This window comes from Meriones unguiculatus, chromosome 14 (assembly GCF_030254825.1).
Source record: "Meriones unguiculatus strain TT.TT164.6M chromosome 14, Bangor_MerUng_6.1, whole genome shotgun sequence".
In the NCBI taxonomy this organism is placed as follows: domain Eukaryota; kingdom Metazoa; phylum Chordata; class Mammalia; order Rodentia; family Muridae; genus Meriones; species Meriones unguiculatus.
Window position 1 is genome coordinate 12642151 of NC_083361.1, and position 16481 is coordinate 12658631.

The following is a 16481-nucleotide window of genomic DNA, read 5'->3' on the forward strand; positions in this document are numbered from 1 at the left end:
AGCAATAAGACAGTTGAAGGAGATCAAGGGGATACAAATTGGAAAGGAAGAAGTCAAATTATCACTATTTGCAGATGATATGATAGTATACATGAGTGACCCCAAAAACTCTACCAGGGAAGTAATACAGCTGATAAACACCTTCAGCAAAGTGGCCAGATACAAAATTAAACCAAAAAATCAGGAGCCCTCCTGTATACAAAAGAGAAAAGGGCTGAGAAAGAAATTAGGGAAACAACACCCTTCATAATAGCCACAAATGACATAAGGTACCTTGGAGTAACCCTAACCAAGGAAGTCAAAGATTTGTATGAACAAAATTTAAGTATCTTAAGAAAGAATTAGAAGAAGATATGAGAAGATGGAAAGATCTCCCATGCTCATGGCTTGGCAGGATTAACATAGTAAAAATGGCCATCTTACCAAAAGAAATCTACAGATTCAATGCAATGCCCATCAAATTACCAACACAATTCTTTACAGGCCTGGAAAGAAAAATTCTCAACTTTATATGGAATAACAAGAAACTCAGAATTGCTAAAACAATCCTCTACAATAAAAGATCTTCTGGAGGTATCTACATCTCTGATCTTTTTTTAAGATCTTTTTTTTAATTTTATTATTTTTTTTATCAGTTACATTTTATTAACTCTGTATCCTAGCAGTGTCCCTATCCCTCATTCCCTCCCAGTCCCTCCCTCCCTCCCTCATCTCCACCGTGCCCCTTTCCAAGTCCACTGATAGGGGGGACCTCCTCCCCATTCATCTGATCCTGTTTTATCAGGTATCTTCAGGACTGGCTGCAAAGCCCTCCTCTGTGGCCAAACAGGACTGCTCCTCCCTTCGGGGGTGGGGAGACCAAAGAGCCAGTCATTGAGTTCCTGTTAGAAATAGTCCTTGTTCCCCTCACTTTGGGAAACCAATTGGTTACTGAGCTACCAAGGGTACATCTGAGCGGAGGTTCTAGGTTATATCCATACATGGTCCTTGGTTGAATGTCAGTCTCAGAAAAGGCCCTGTGCCCAGATATATTTGGTCCTTGTGGAGCTCCTATCCTTTCCCCATCAGACTAACTCCCCTACTTTCTTATGATTCCCTGTACTCTGCCAAAGGTTTGGTCATGAGTCTTTGCTTTGAAAACACTGCTAGTTAGAGTCTTTCAGATGCGCTCAGTAGACTCTTGTCATACGTTCAATGTACATCCATCCCTGATCTTAAGTTGTACTATAGAGCAACAGTTTTAAAAACTGCATGGTACTGGCATAGAAAGAGAATAGTGGATCAATGGAACGGAACAGAGGACCCAGAAATAAACCCACACACTTATGGACACCTGACCTTTGACAAAGAGACCAAAACCATACATTGGAAAAAAGATATCATCTTCAACAAATAGTGCTGGTCCAACTGGATGTCTACATGTAGAAAAATGAAAATAGATCCATACTTATCACCCTGCACAAAACTGAAGTCCAAGTGAATCAAAGACCTCAACATAAAACCAGACACATTAAATTGGCTTGAAAAAAAAGTGGGGAATACCCTAGAACTCATTGGTACAGGAGAAAACTTCCTGAACAGAACACCAACAGCACAGGCTCTAAGAGCAACAATCAATAAATGGGACCTCATGAAACTGAAAAGCTTCTGTAAAGCAAAGGACACTGTCATCAAAACAAAGCGACTGCCTACAGATTGGGAAAGAATCTTCACCAACCTTTATCTGACAGAGGACTCATATCCAGTATATATAAAGAACTAAAAAAAGCTGAAAAGCAGCAAACCAAGTAATCCAATCAAAAAATGGGGAACAGAGCTAAACAGAGAACTCTCTGTAGAGGAATATCGAATGGCAGAGAAACACTTAAAGAAATGCTCAACATCATTCGCCATTAGGGAAATGCAAATCAAAACAACCCTGAGATTTCACCTTACACCCATCAGAATGGCCAAGCTGAAAAACTCAAGTGACAACACATGCTGGAGAGGTTGTGGAGAAAGGGGAACCCTTCTCCACTGCTGGTGGGAATGTAAACTTGTACAACCATTCTGGAAATCAATCTGGTGCTTTCTCAGACAACTAGGAATAGTGCTTCCCCAAGATCCAGCCATACCACTCCTGGGCATATATCCAAAAAAGGCTCAAGTACACAAAAAGGACATTTGCTCAACCATGTTTGTATAAATAAACCATGTTTATTTGTAATAGCCAGAAGCTGGAAACAACCCAGATGCCCCTCAACTGAAGAATGGATGAAGAAATTGTGGTACATCTACACAATGGAATATTACTCAGCAATGAAAATAAGGAAATCATGAAATTTGCAGGTAAATGGTGGGATCTGGAAAGGATCATCCTGAGTGAGTTGTCCCAGAAGCAAAAAGACACACATGGTATATACTCACTCATATAGACATACAACGTAGGACAAACCCACTAAAATCTGTGCATCTAAAGAACCTAAGCAAGAGAGAGGACCCTAACTAAAATGTCCAATCCCCATCCGGAAAGGCAAAGAGGATGGACATCAGAAGAAGAAGAAAACAGGAAACAACCTAGGAACCTACCACAGAGGGCCTCTGAAAGCCTCTGCCCTTCAGACTATCAAAGCAGATGCTGAGCCTTATGGGCAACTGTTGGGCAGAGTGAATGGAATTTTAGGTAAGAACTGGGAAATGGTAAGAGCTGGAGAGGACAGGGTCTCCACAAGGAGAGCAACAGAACAAGAAAATTTGAACACAGGGAACTTCCCAGAGACTCATACTCCAACCAAGGACTATTCATGCAGATGACCTAGAACCCCTGCACAGAGGTAGCCCATGGCAGCTCAGTCTCCAAGTGGGTTACATAGTAATGTGAAGAGGGACTGCCTCTGACATAATCTGACTGGCCTGCTCTTTGATCACCTCCCCCTTGGGGGGAGCAGTCTTACCAGGCCATAGTACAGGACAATGCAGCCACTTTTGATGTGAACTGATGGACTAAGATCAGAAAGGAGAGGAGAACCTCCCCTATCAGTGGACTTGGGGAGTGGCATGCATGCAGAAAGGAGAGGGAGGCTGGGATTGGGAGGGGAGGAGGGCTTATGGGGGGATGCAGAATGAATAAAGTGTAATTGATGAAAATTTTTAAAAAAATGAAAAAAAAAGAAAACATAATTTAAGAACCTTAAATGACTTTCAAAAGTGGAGGAAAACATGGAGTTAGTCAATTTACATGGAGCACGTCTCGCCCCTGAGGCAATGGTCTCCTGAACCTATTCAGACCTCCAACACCACCACTGCTAGTTCTAGAACTGATGCAGGATGTTCCAACGACAGGGTTAAGGCTTCTCATAATATTTCCTATAAGTCCACAACTGTTTGTTTATAACCCCCATTTTTATTCATTGTTAGCCAGAGATAGAGCCAAGTAATTGTGGTAATGATACTTGCTTTTTTGCCCAATGCTGGAATGCTAGTGAATTTAGGTATGCCCTGGTTACTCACATGCCTCGCAGGGTGCCTGTGCCCATTGATGCCCCTCACGCTATGACTCTCTTCAGACAAAAAAGGGATCTTGGAATTACAGCCGCCATTGTAACTGCCATCTCATTGGGGGCTGTTGGAGCTACCACAGCGGCATTAGCCAAGAGTCATACTATGCAGACTGCTAGACCCTAAATAATATTTTAGCCAATGTAGCTCGTGCTTTAGATGTACAAAAAGGAATTAATGCTCAACTCAAAGGAGACTTGATGGTGTTCAATCAGAGGATTGACCTCGTGCAGGAGCAAATTGATACCCTATGGCAAATCGCTCAACTTGGCTGTCAATGGAAGTATGCTGGACTTTGTGTCACTAGCATACGAGAATTTTTCCCATACTGCAAATCTGTCTAAACAATTGTCTAGCTATATATTAGGTAATTGGATTGAAGAATTCGATACTATGATGGAGCAGCTGAGAGTGGCCATTGTTACGGCAAATTCTACCAGAGTGGACGCAGGACTAGCTTTAACAGGATTATCATCATGGGTTGCTGCAACCATGAATCATCTAAAGGAATGGGCGGTCAAGGGAGCGTTAGCAGGCCTTCTGGTGTTGGTCTCCTTGGTTTGCCTGTGGTATATATGCAAGATTAGAATCTCACAACAGCATAATGCAACCATGATCATTCAGGCTTTTACAGCCATTGAAGCAGGACAGTCTCCCCAAGCATGGTTGGCTACCATAAAGAGCTAAAATGTTATGCTCAGGATGCGAGGCTAAGCACTGCACTCAGGGTCAGCCGCTTTGGACCCAGAGAAAAGCATGTCTGATTGCATGCGGGTTGATGCATGCAATCAGGTCCCGCCTCTGAGAAAAAGGTATCAGACGGGTCTGATGATCCTTGGGTGGGTGACACCTAAATGAACATTGGTACAAATTCCCAATTTATTTCTAGTATCAGAGATCAGACCTCTACTCTTGCCTGATGCGTCTAAAACAAAAAGGGGGAACTGTAGAGAGCTGCGTAATGCTGCGCCTTAAAGATAGAGCTGGTTTCCACCTTCCACCTTCCAGATGGTGAGTGCTCTCTGTCACAAACAACTCCATATTTGGCTAAGGCTGAGGATCTGCCTTGCTTCCGTGTATGTGGACCTATCTACATTACCCACGAGGCATGCTGGGGTTGGCTACCCAGAGGCTATTTTAAGCTGTGGGCTGGCTTTCCCCAGGGTCAGAAGATTGTTCAAGGTTCCTGAATAAACTGCATTGAGAAAAAAAAAAAAAGATCAGAAAGGAGAGGAGGACCTCCCCTATCAGTGGACTTGGGGAGAGGCATGCATGCAGAAAGAGGGGGAGGGTGGGACTGGGAGGGGAGGAGGGAGGGGCTTATGGGGGGATAAAAAAAGGAATAAAGTGTAATTAATAAAAGTTAAATAAAAAATTAAAAAAAAAGATGTTCAGCCACGGAAAAACACACACAAAGAAACAAACATACACACAATTGAAAAACAGGCCAAGAATTTAAAAGAAAAGGGATATGTGGAAGAGTTTGGAGAGATGAATTGAAGAAAGAGAAAGAAAAATAAGGCAATTCTGTTATAATCACAAAAAACAAAAGAAATGATATCCTAATGGTTGTATAACCACACACCAGCTGTTTATTCATTTCAGCTGTGGATTTAAATACATCCTTACCCCTGAAATACAGGTGAGTTAGCAATTCAACTCTCTGCACACCCCACTAATAACTTCATTTCTATTTCATGATATTGTTTCACATGCTAGTTTTCACGTTTCATAGTTGATTATGACCCTTCATCAAGGCACATGAAGGTAATTCTGTTAACTTTTTCATTTGAGAGATACCATATTTTCTAGCTTGGGACCTTAAAAATATGTGTGATACAAAATGAATTTTGGGTTTATTTTGCACTTATCAAATCCAACTTGGCAAGAGGCTGTTTTGGCTGATATAGACTGTATAAACAAGACTCTTTTTATTGGATGCCAGGAATTTAAGATGTGGTAGACTTAAACTGCATATCATTTGAACATTTTAAGTGTGGTTGACATACATCATTGGGCACAAAATTATTTGCCGGTCTGTGTTAGGAGTATTTTTTCAAGGTTTCAAATTGCCCAACAACAACAACAACAAAAAAAACCTTTTGAGTTTAGATAATCATTTATAAGTGTTTCTCTCTATGCTTTTCTTGGTAATGATAGGAATGCCAATGTGCATTTAAACATTTATGCAAATTAAAAGAGTCATATGGAGAAGACTATATAATGATTGACATTTCTGTTCAATTAAGCATTAGGAATTCTCTGAAACACAATCAAAACTTTAAAAGAAACACATTATGAAACATATTTGAGTTAAATTGATATAATAAATGTGGTCCCACTGTGTAATTTCATTATGAAGAAAAATAATCATTAGAAACTGTCACAGTGACTTAAAAAATCAGAGAAGTAGATAAAAACTACTGATTGTTTATACATCGTGAACTTTATCTTTGAAGACATCAACACAGAGAATTTTATTAACAATTTCCAACAATGGGAACACCATCAACAATTCATAAAATTCCTTATTCTCGTTCTTCATAAAAGCTGTTATCTCCTATTGGTCTTTCCATTACATTTATGTTACTGTATGATGACACCAAATAGTAGATCTCATAAAAACACTGTACATTCTTCCCATTTTCCCATTGAATGTAGTTTTGTGGTTTGCTTTCTGTACAATATTTTGTTGGGTTTTTTAATTAAAATTTTATTTTTATATTAATTAACTCCTATTTCTGTGGACTTGGAGAAGGGCATAGGAGGAGATGAGGGAAAAAGTGTGGGATTGGGAAGGAAGGAGAGAGGGAACTACAGCTGGGATACAAAGTGAATAAACTGTAATTATGCTGTTGCTGTTAATCACCTATTTTCATTTGGAAAGAGTTCATCACCTGGGATACAATTTCTGTGGCTCCTTTCCAATATCTGAGTCAAAAATAGTAAGCATGTTCGTGTCATAAGTATGGGGGGGGTTGGTGAGATTTGATTTGAACCCTTTTTCAGTGTAATCTGTTCTAATTTTTTAAAGCCATTTTTTATTTTAATTAATTACAGTTTATTCAATTTGTATCCCCCCTGTACCTTCCTCCCTCCTCCCCTCCCAATCCCACCTACCCTCTTCCTCACCCGTGTCCCTCTCCTAGTCCACTGAAAAGGGAGTTTCTCCTCCCCTTCAGTCTGATCCTAGTCTATCAGGTCTCATCAGGAGTGGCTGCATTGTCTTCTTCTGTGGCCTGATAGGGCTGCTTCAATTTTAACATGAAGTTATCATTACAGTTTTCTACACCACATAATGAAGATTTTATTTATTTTTTTAATGTGACTTATTAGCAGCTCTTCATTCATTCTAAAGTTAGCAGTGAGCATTAATTCCATTTGAAGTCACCAACCATTGCTTCTCACTGGGTGGAGCACCCATGTTCTCTACACTTGCATATCTACAAAATGTAGTGGAAGTTCTGTCCATGAATATTTGCATTTAAAGACGCCAACAATTTCACTGAAAGTTATTATGGATGATGCAGTGTTTGTTTTGAAACAGAGTCTTGCTATGTTGTACATCATGGCTTGAAAATCTGTACTACAGTGATTCCTGCACACATATGGCCCATCCTAGAAAACTGCAATACATGCTTCGGCTCAGAGACGTGCTTGTTACTGAAATTTAAAGGAAAAAAAATTGCTGAATGACAGAATGGACTTCAGAACCATAGCAATAGTAATAATACTCTCACTTCAGAGTGCTCTAGGTCTTCTGGGAAACTTTTCCCTTCTTTTCTACTATCTAGTCCTTTACTACAATGAACACACATTAAAAATCAAAGACATTATTCTTGTACATGTGTTTGCATCCAACTCACTGATCATTCTCTCCAGAGGAGTCCTTCAGATAATGAGAGCTATTGGGTTGAACCAGTTCTTCAGTGATGTCGGGTGCAAACTTATAATATATATTTATACACTTGGCAGGAATATGAACATCACCATCACCTGTCTCTTGAGTGTCTTTCAGGCAATCACCAACAGCCCTAGGAACTTGTGCTGTAATGAATTTAAAATCAAAACTACAAAGGTCATGGGCCTGTCGATTTCACTCTGCTGGATCCTATACATGCTAGTAAATATGACTTTCACTGTGTGTACGCCTACTAAGAGGAATAGCAAAAATAAGACACAAAAGAGAGATTTTCAATTCTGCCATTCTCCAGCCCATGAAACAACAGTAGACTTGCTGTACATTGCACTTTTCATATTTCCTGAAGTCCTGTTTTCCCTTCTCATTGTATGTTCCAGCACCTTCATGATTATCATACTTTATGGACACAAGAAGAGAGTTCAACACATCCTCAGCACTCATACTTTCCGCAAAACTTCCCGTGAAAACAGAGCCACAAAGACCATCCTGGTTATGGTGTGCACCTTTCTCTCTTTTTATACACTCTCTTCCATCTTAAAAGGTTACATTGCTCTTTCACATAATTCAAGTTGGTGGAAAATGAGTATCACATCCATTACTTCTCTATGTTTTCCTATGTTAGGCCCATTTGTGATGTATTGTGAATTCACTGTTTCTAGATTCTGCTTTACCTAGATAAGAAATATAAAAATACTATAATCTAGTAATACAACTGTAAATTACACTTTCTTATTAAAGAAGATTTAGATTTGTGTAATTTGTGTCATTCAAAAGAGCAGTGTAATAGTGAGATAATGTGGGGAGAGGTCATATAAAATTATCATTTCACAGCAGAAAAGTATAATATTCTCCTTTGTGGCCTAAAGTCTGGATAGTCGCAGGTTCTCAGTTAAATTACCTATACTAAGTATAGTCTACCTTTCATCAAGTGGACCTATAATCCAATTATAATGCAGACGGTTTCCAATGATATATTTTCCTCCTATTTCTGGCCACCAGTCAGCCCAGTTTGTTGTTGTTTTTGTTGTTCATAGGGTGTGTAGTTGTGTTCTTTTCTCCTACATTAGAGGGCATAACAACTTCCATCACTATGAAAGCTAATAAAAACAGGTACCATGATTCATGTTTTATGAATCAAATTCTTTGCAGTTAAATATATGTCACACAATTATTGTGTGACAACATATAACAGACATGTGTAACTTGAAGTCAAACAATGTCCCAATACTGAGTGAAAGAGGATGATAGGGATGAATTCTCAACACTACTTGAAATCCTAGTAGCATTTGATAGTGCTGGTAAAGAGATACACACTTTACTATAATTGTATGAATGCATTAAGTCCTGAGCAATTGAAAATTGAGCACCATGATAGTCTAGGTTTTCCAGCTAAGAGCACACAATGCATGAAATGTGGTATTTTGGCTAAGTGCAGATACAGAGCAAGGTGAAGCAGCTACAATTGTTTTCTTGGAGTTGGCTGAAACAGATGAACAAAGATCCATCTAGAAGGATTACACAGTGGAGGTTGCACCATGAATTAGGTCTGTGTGGAAGTCAGGGGTGTTAAGGTGTCTGAAGTTTTAAAGGTCACAAGAGTTGTGTGATGGAAGATAAGGCTGGTTTCTCTCATCACAATGTCTACATCCAGTCTATAAACCCCTACTCTGAAACAGGTGCCTAACTGTACCAGACACAGTCATCAGCAAGGACATATTATGATATCTTGTGCAGCATCTCCTGTTATTCTAACCTGGCATCTTCGCTCTATGGATGGAATATTGAGTAATGAGAGAACTGAATTTTTATTATACCAGATACCTGTTTGCTGAGATTGTGCCATGAAAGACTCCACTTGGTGCTGAAAACAAGACTCCAAGTACAACACAAAACAATGAGCTCATTATTTTAAGTCATCATAATGTAATAAAAATTCTCAAAATGCTTCAATATACTTTGGTCAAATACCCCTTGCATGTAATTGTGTTGCAAGATGTTTTGGGATGAATAGAGATGAATGTGGTCAAGAAAGATTGTATGCATGTAGGAAACTTTTAAAGAATAAATAAAAATAATTAAGCCTCCCCCCTAAAAGTTCAAACCCAAGTTGACAATTAATGACAAATATAAGACAAGGAATATTTAAAATGGTGAATGTAGTTTCGCAAAAAGTCACTGTGTTTGACATGTATGTTACTAGGCCCTCTGTTGGGGGATTCAAAATGGCCACTTCAGTTCATTAAGCTACTTGGTAGATAGTCTTGAAGCCATAATGGAGAAAAACAAGTGATTCAAATTACCCCTGTCTGTAACATCTTAGCTTCTTTAAAGTAGGTGCTTAAAATAAAGACTTATTATTAACATTAACAGTGGGTAGGCCACATAAGGCAATACTTTAAAAATGCCTACTCTTACCCCAATGCCCTATGAATTCATGAAATTCCCTTAATATTTCTCAGTACTTGGAAAAAAGCATACTCCCTTCATACCCAGTGTTGAAGCTTCTTCATGTACCACTGCCTGCACCCATGAACCATCTATAATACTGGATACTCTTAGTAAGTACCAATGAACAGGACTGGCATCTTCCCTTTCACGGGAGCATGATATACACCACGGAGAAGATGTTTTAATTCCTGGTAGCAAGTAACTGTGGTTGAGATCTAATGAACAAATTTAAGTGTAAGGAGTTACTGGGAGAATAACACTCAAGCCACCTCCAAAAAGTACACGTAAGAAGTCAGCCACAGTTACAAAAGGATTGAAAGAGGAGAATGGCAGCCTGCCTGGGGAAATGATTTCATTTTTAATTTTTCAACTAAGCAATGAGATGAAATATTGTAAAGCGATGCCTTGAAAGGCTTAGAGATACACGTTAGTGATGATGTGATCTTCTTCAAGCAGTATATTCTCGTTTGTTTTACCTTCTAGTTATGATAGTTTTTAAGTTATCCTGCCATGTCATTACCAGTACATGCAGCTATGATGACTTAAGGTGAGCAACTCTGAGATTAGGATTACATAACCCAGAAGCCGAAAGACACCAATGGTATATACTCACTTAGAAGGGGATATTAGCCATACAATATAGGATAAACATGCTGAAATCTGTGGTCCTACAGAAGCTAAACAACAAGGAGGACAGTAGGGAGGTGTTCAATCTTCATTCAGAAAGGCAATCGGGATAGATACCAGAGGCAGAAGAAGACAGGAAACAAGACAGGAGCCTACCACAGAGGACCTGTGAAAGAATCTACCCAAGAGGTCATTGAAACATATGTTGAGACTTGTAGCCAAACTTTGGGCAGAGTGCAGGGAATATTATGGAAGAAGGGGGAGACAGAAAGACCTAGAGAGGACAGGAGTTACACAAGAAGACCAACAGAGCCAAAAACTCTAAGCTCCAGGACACCTGCAGAGGCTGATGAATCAACGAAGAACCATACATGGAGAGGACCTAGACCCCTGCTCAGACATAGCCCATGGGCAGCTCATTATCCATGGGGATCTTCTAGTAAGGAGAACAGGGGCAGTCTCTGGCATGAGCTCAGTTGCCTCCTCTTTGATCCCTGGCAGGATGGTCTTACTAGGCCGTAGAGAAAGAGGATTCACTCAGTCCTGATGAGACCTGATAGACTAAGGTAAGATAATAGGGAAGGAGGACGACATCCCCTATCAGTATACTAGAGGAGTGGCATGGGGTGAGGAAGAAGGACAGATGGTGGGACTAGAAAGAGATGAGGAAGATAAAGGGAACTAGAGCCAGGATACAAAGTTAATAAACTGTAATAAATAACAACAATAAGAAGAAGAAGAATAAAATTAAGGCTCAGAAGAAGTCTGGCAAAATAGCTTGTATCCATGTGCTTTATTCTAAAGTGATCTACAGATGCTGTGTAGAAAGAGGAACACTTACTGTGGCCATGCCAACTGGTACAACCTATAGAAATCAGGGTGGAGGTTCTTCAAAAAGAGGAAAATTGATCTGCCATAAAAATCAGGCTATACAACTCCTGTCATATACCCAAAGCACCTTACATCTTACTACAGACATACATGTAAACTGTGTTTATTGTTTTTCTATGCCTAAAAACTAGACATTGTAATGAAGCCTAGATATCAACTGATGAGTGGATGAGGAAAATGTGGTACCTTTACACTATGGAATATTCAGCTGTTATTAAAAAATAATCATGACTATTTCAGGCATATGAGTGAACCTGGAAACAATCATACTGAAGGAGGCAACCTAGATGCTGAAAGACTAACCTAGCATGTTTTCTATTGTATGTGGCTGCTAGCTTTTAAGCTTTAAATGTGTGTGTGAGTGTGTGTGTGCATGTATGTGTGTTGTCATTCAGAATATCGGGATAGTAAAAAACCAAGGAAAATCAATGGATTTTTTCAAGAAAGGGAAAATAGAATATAGTCTTATAAATTGATTACGAGCTGGACAGGGTCAAGTAAGGGAATGGTAGGACAAGATAGAGTAAGGAATAGAGGAAGGGATAACTAACACTAAAGGGTTTCTAAAGGCCACATAAAACATACTAGTCAAGATGCTTGTATACACACACACACATATATATGAATATGTATATATGTACTAGTATAGACGTGTATATACATACACACATACATATGAAGATATATATGTGTGTGTATGAGTGTGTGTGCACGAGAGTGTTTGTGTGTAAGTGTCTGTATGTATACAAGAGTTTAGACTTGTTTGTTTCATGAAGCCTTTAAAAAACTCATTAATGTTAGTTGCATATATGTCTGTGTATAAATAACATACATATGTACATATGGAATTTAAATAGAGTCCCCATATAATGTGGGAGATAATCACTAACCAAATTCTTAACTTAAAAAAAATTATACAGCCCAGCAGTATATCAAAGCAGATGCTGATATTCATAACCATACTTTGGGCAGAGTGCAGGAAATCTTATGAAAAAAGGGGGAGATAGTAAGACCTGGAGGGGACAGGAGCTCCAAAAGGAGAGCAACAGAACCAAAAAATCTGGATACAAGCGTCTTTTCTGAGACTGATATTCCAACCAAGCACCATTCATGGATATAACATAAAACCTCTGCTCAGGTGTTGTCCATGGCAGCTCAGTGTCCATGAGGGTTCCTAGTAAGGGGAACAGGGTCTGTCTCTGACATGAACTCAGTGGCTGTCTCTTTGATCACCTTCCCCTGAGCAGGGATCAGGCTTCCCAGGCCACAGAGGAAGACAATGCAGCCAGTCCTGATGAGACCTGATAGCCTAGGGTCAGATGGAATGGGAGGAAGACCTTCTCTATCAGTGGACTTGGAGAGGGGCATGGGAAGAGATGAGGGAGGGAGGATGAGATTGGGAGGGAATGAAGGACAGGGCCAAAGCTGGAATACAAACTTAAAAAACTGTAAATTAATATTTAAGGAATTATACAAGCTCTCACTGAACAGGACAGTTTTATACACTTCAAAAGTTTTTATAATCTAAAGTTTCAAAATTCTTCTACAATGTTCCACAAAAAAAAATCATAAGATAATTTATCACAGGTAATGAACCTGGTACCAATTTATATATTACTTAGGTTTCTAATGCTGTGATAAAGATCATGACCAAAACAACTTGGGGAGGGAAGGTTTATTTCACACTGTACTTCCAGGTAGCTGCCCAGTGAGGGAAGTCAAGGTAGGAGCTAAAACAGAAGCCACTGGAGCAATACTGCTTGGTGCTTGCTCCCAGATCCTCTGTATGCTTTCTTCCTCAGCTCAGGGCCACCTGTCCAGGGGTAGCACCACACAGGGTGTTGAGCCCCTCCCACATCAATCATTAATCATGAAAATGCTTCATTATTTTCCTATATGCCAGTAAAATAAAAGTAATTCCAAATGCCAATTTCCTATCCCCAGATAACCCTAGTTATTATTAGAGAGAAAAAAAAGGAAATGCAAATAAACCTGGAAGCATAATAGACATATGTACACTCAATCCTCACATCAAAAAATAAAAAAAATAAAAAAAAACTATGTTCTTATTGCTGGATTTCAGTTGCATCAATCAGACTGGTTGTTTCCAATTCCACTAATTTTTTTTTGAAATTTCTGATGTTTAACAAATGAACAATACTCCATTTTGTGAATATGTCACACTTTATTTACCCATTCATCAGTTGATGAAATACTGGGTTGTTTACACTTCTGAGATATTGGGACAAGAGGAGCAATGAACATGAATCAGTATGTCTCTACAATAGGATACTATGTATTTTGATTATCTGACCAAGGGTTGCATACTGAATCATATAGTGGATATATTTCCAGCTTTTTGAGAAAAACACTATTTTCTTTTTTTTCTTTGTTAATTACACTTTATTCACTTTGTATCCCCCCCCTGTGGTTAGCTCCCTCCTCCCATCCCCATCCCTCCCTTCCTACACCTTCTGAATGCATGCTCCTCCCCAAGTCCACTGATAGGGAAGGTCTTCTTTTCCTTCCTTCTGATCCTAGTCAATTAGCCATCAAGAGTGGCTGCAGTGTCTTCTTCTATAGCCTGGTAATGCTGCTTCCCCCTCAGGGGGAGGTAATTAAAGAGCAGGTCAATCAGTTCATGTCAGAGACAGTCCCTGTTCCTATTACAATGGAACCCACGTGGATACTGAACTGCCTGGGGCTACATCTGGGTAGGGGTCTTATCTCCTTGCATAGTCCTTAGTTGGAATATCAGTCTCAGGAAAGCCCCCTGTGCTCAGATTTTTTGGTTCTGTTGCTCTTCTTGTGGAGTTCTTGTCCTCTCCAGACTTACTGTCATCCTGAGTGAGCTATCCCAGAAGCAGAAAGATGAAGATGCACATGTTATATACTCACTCATATAGACATATAATATAGGAAAAACCTACTAAAATCTGTACACCTAAAAAAACTAATCAAGAGGGAGGACTCTTGCTGAAATGCTCAATTCCTATCCAGAAAGGCAAAGAGGATGGACATCAGAAGAAGGAGAAAAGAGGGAACAAGTCAGGAGCCTGACACAGAGCACCTCTGAAAGGCTCTGCCCTACAGACTATCAATGCAGATGCTGACACTTAAGGGAAACATTTGGGCAGAGTTCAGGAAATCTTATGAAAGAAGTTGGACACAGTATTTTCTATAGTGGCTGCACCAGTTTGCACCCACAAAGGTATGGAAAAATGGTCTCCATTTTGGTACATCTTCACCAGTATTTTTGGTCGTTGTTTTACTGATGAAACCATTGTAACCAGGGTAAGATGAAATACCAAAGTAATTTTAATTTACATTTCCCTGCAGGCTAAGGATAGGGATCATTTTATATATATTTCTGAGCCATTTATATTTAATTCTTTGAAATTTCTGATGAGTTCTATAGCATTTGTCTGTAGAAATTTGCCCTCCCATCATCACTCACCTCATTGCCAACACTCTTGTTTATTGGACACATCTCCATATCTTGATCCTTCTGATTTATCAAATTTATTCTTTACAAGACTCTTAGACCTAATCATTCTTCTCATCCTTAGATATTTCTAAAGGTTCTATCAGCTTACATCCATATCTCTCTGTTTTTGTGAGCTATGTCAACATGTAATAAAATATATTAATGTAATTTATATATTTTATCTATGCCAAAAGCCAAAAGGAAAAAAACACTCATTATTGGAATTTTGAAAGACTCTACATAAACAGTACACACCTACCTATTTCCATTACGTATGAAAGTTTTTATGGGCTTTTTTAATCTACAAAGTCTCTCTATACTACCCTCATTTACTCTTTTTCTCTTTCTTGTTCATTTTTCTTCCCTTGAATGTTTATTATCTCCTCGTGGGACCAATCTCTTTGACTGGAAAGATTGAGTGTAAACATTTTCCCACAAATAAATGTCTTGAATGTTGGGGTGATACTAATTTAGGACATAATGGAAACATCAAAAAATACAACTCTTGTCAGGTATCAGAAACTTTTACAATAATGGAGGAATAGAGTGTTACCTCTTTGCAACGTCTATCTCACAAGATCTAAAGTGTCTGAAGTTATTGACCACTCTCTCAGTCTCTTCAGTCACCTTCAGAATATTGCTGTTGTTGTTTCTGACACTGTCATATATCTGGACTGCTTATTGGAAATACAAGGACTTTCATACTTTTTGTGCAACAATATAAGTCTTTTCCACCCATAATAAAGACAAAAAGAAGCATCACCTTCTACCTAGTAGAGAGTTACATCGCTGTGGGTAAAGCAATGTGGGAGACAATCTCTCCTGATTAACCTAAAAAGATGTCAAATAGATTCTTGCAAACATCAAAGAGAACCATTGTCATGCTTGTGCTGACAGTTTAAATCTCTAATTACAAGGCTTGTGTGGATAACCTTACTCTTTCCCAATCATGTGTTTTGACTGAGTCTATATGAGAGGTATTAATTTTACACATGGTAGAGTGTAGCTATTACAGGCTCAGGGCAGACAGGGACTCATAGCTCTGGAGCAGCTGCAAGCAAGGTGATAAGTAGCACATGCCTAAGAGGAGTTTGGAGCACTCATGTCAGGCAACAGATGTGAAATGTGCAAGAATTTCTTTGGTGAAAGTGTACAAATAGTTGTGGTTACATAGCCTTTGGTCTGTGTAGTGTAGCTTCCTTAGAAGATAAGTAAAATACACACAGCATCCATAATGAAGTGTACCAATTGACCTGATTACAAAAGCAGAGAGGATTTGTTGAAAATAAATTGAGAACGCCTCCTCTAGGAAGCTGGACCAAAGAAAGGCTGTGAATATGTTAATTGAATGAGAAAAAGGCTTAGATCCAAACAGTTTAGCTAATATTGGATGGAGGTTCCACCAACTGAAGTAACCTGAATTATCCAAAAGTTTCTCTTTATATTACAATTGTCTTCCCCAAAGAGTAGCTGTTTAGTTTTCCTCTCAAATATTGGACTCTGCAAAAGCATTCAATTTTCATAGTCATAAAAATATTAAGAAGAATTTGTATCCTTTTTCCAGAGAAA

The 16481-nt window shown here is 39.0% G+C and overlaps 1 protein-coding gene across 1 annotated transcript; it reads left to right on the forward strand.

Moving 5' to 3' along the window:
- The first annotated feature begins 7237 nt into the window (after window positions 1-7237).
- LOC132647018 (vomeronasal type-1 receptor 2-like) lies at window positions 7238-8134 on the forward strand. Its single transcript, XM_060366251.1, has one exon. It carries the CDS (start codon window positions 7238-7240, stop codon window positions 8132-8134), a length of 897 nt encoding a protein of 298 aa, XP_060222234.1.
- Window positions 8135-16481: the final 8347 nt, after the last annotated feature.

Coding starts and splice junctions, on each gene's coding strand:
- LOC132647018 (XM_060366251.1), top strand. CDS start 7,238: ATGGACTTCAGAACCATAGCAATAGTAATAATACTCTCACTTCAGAGT.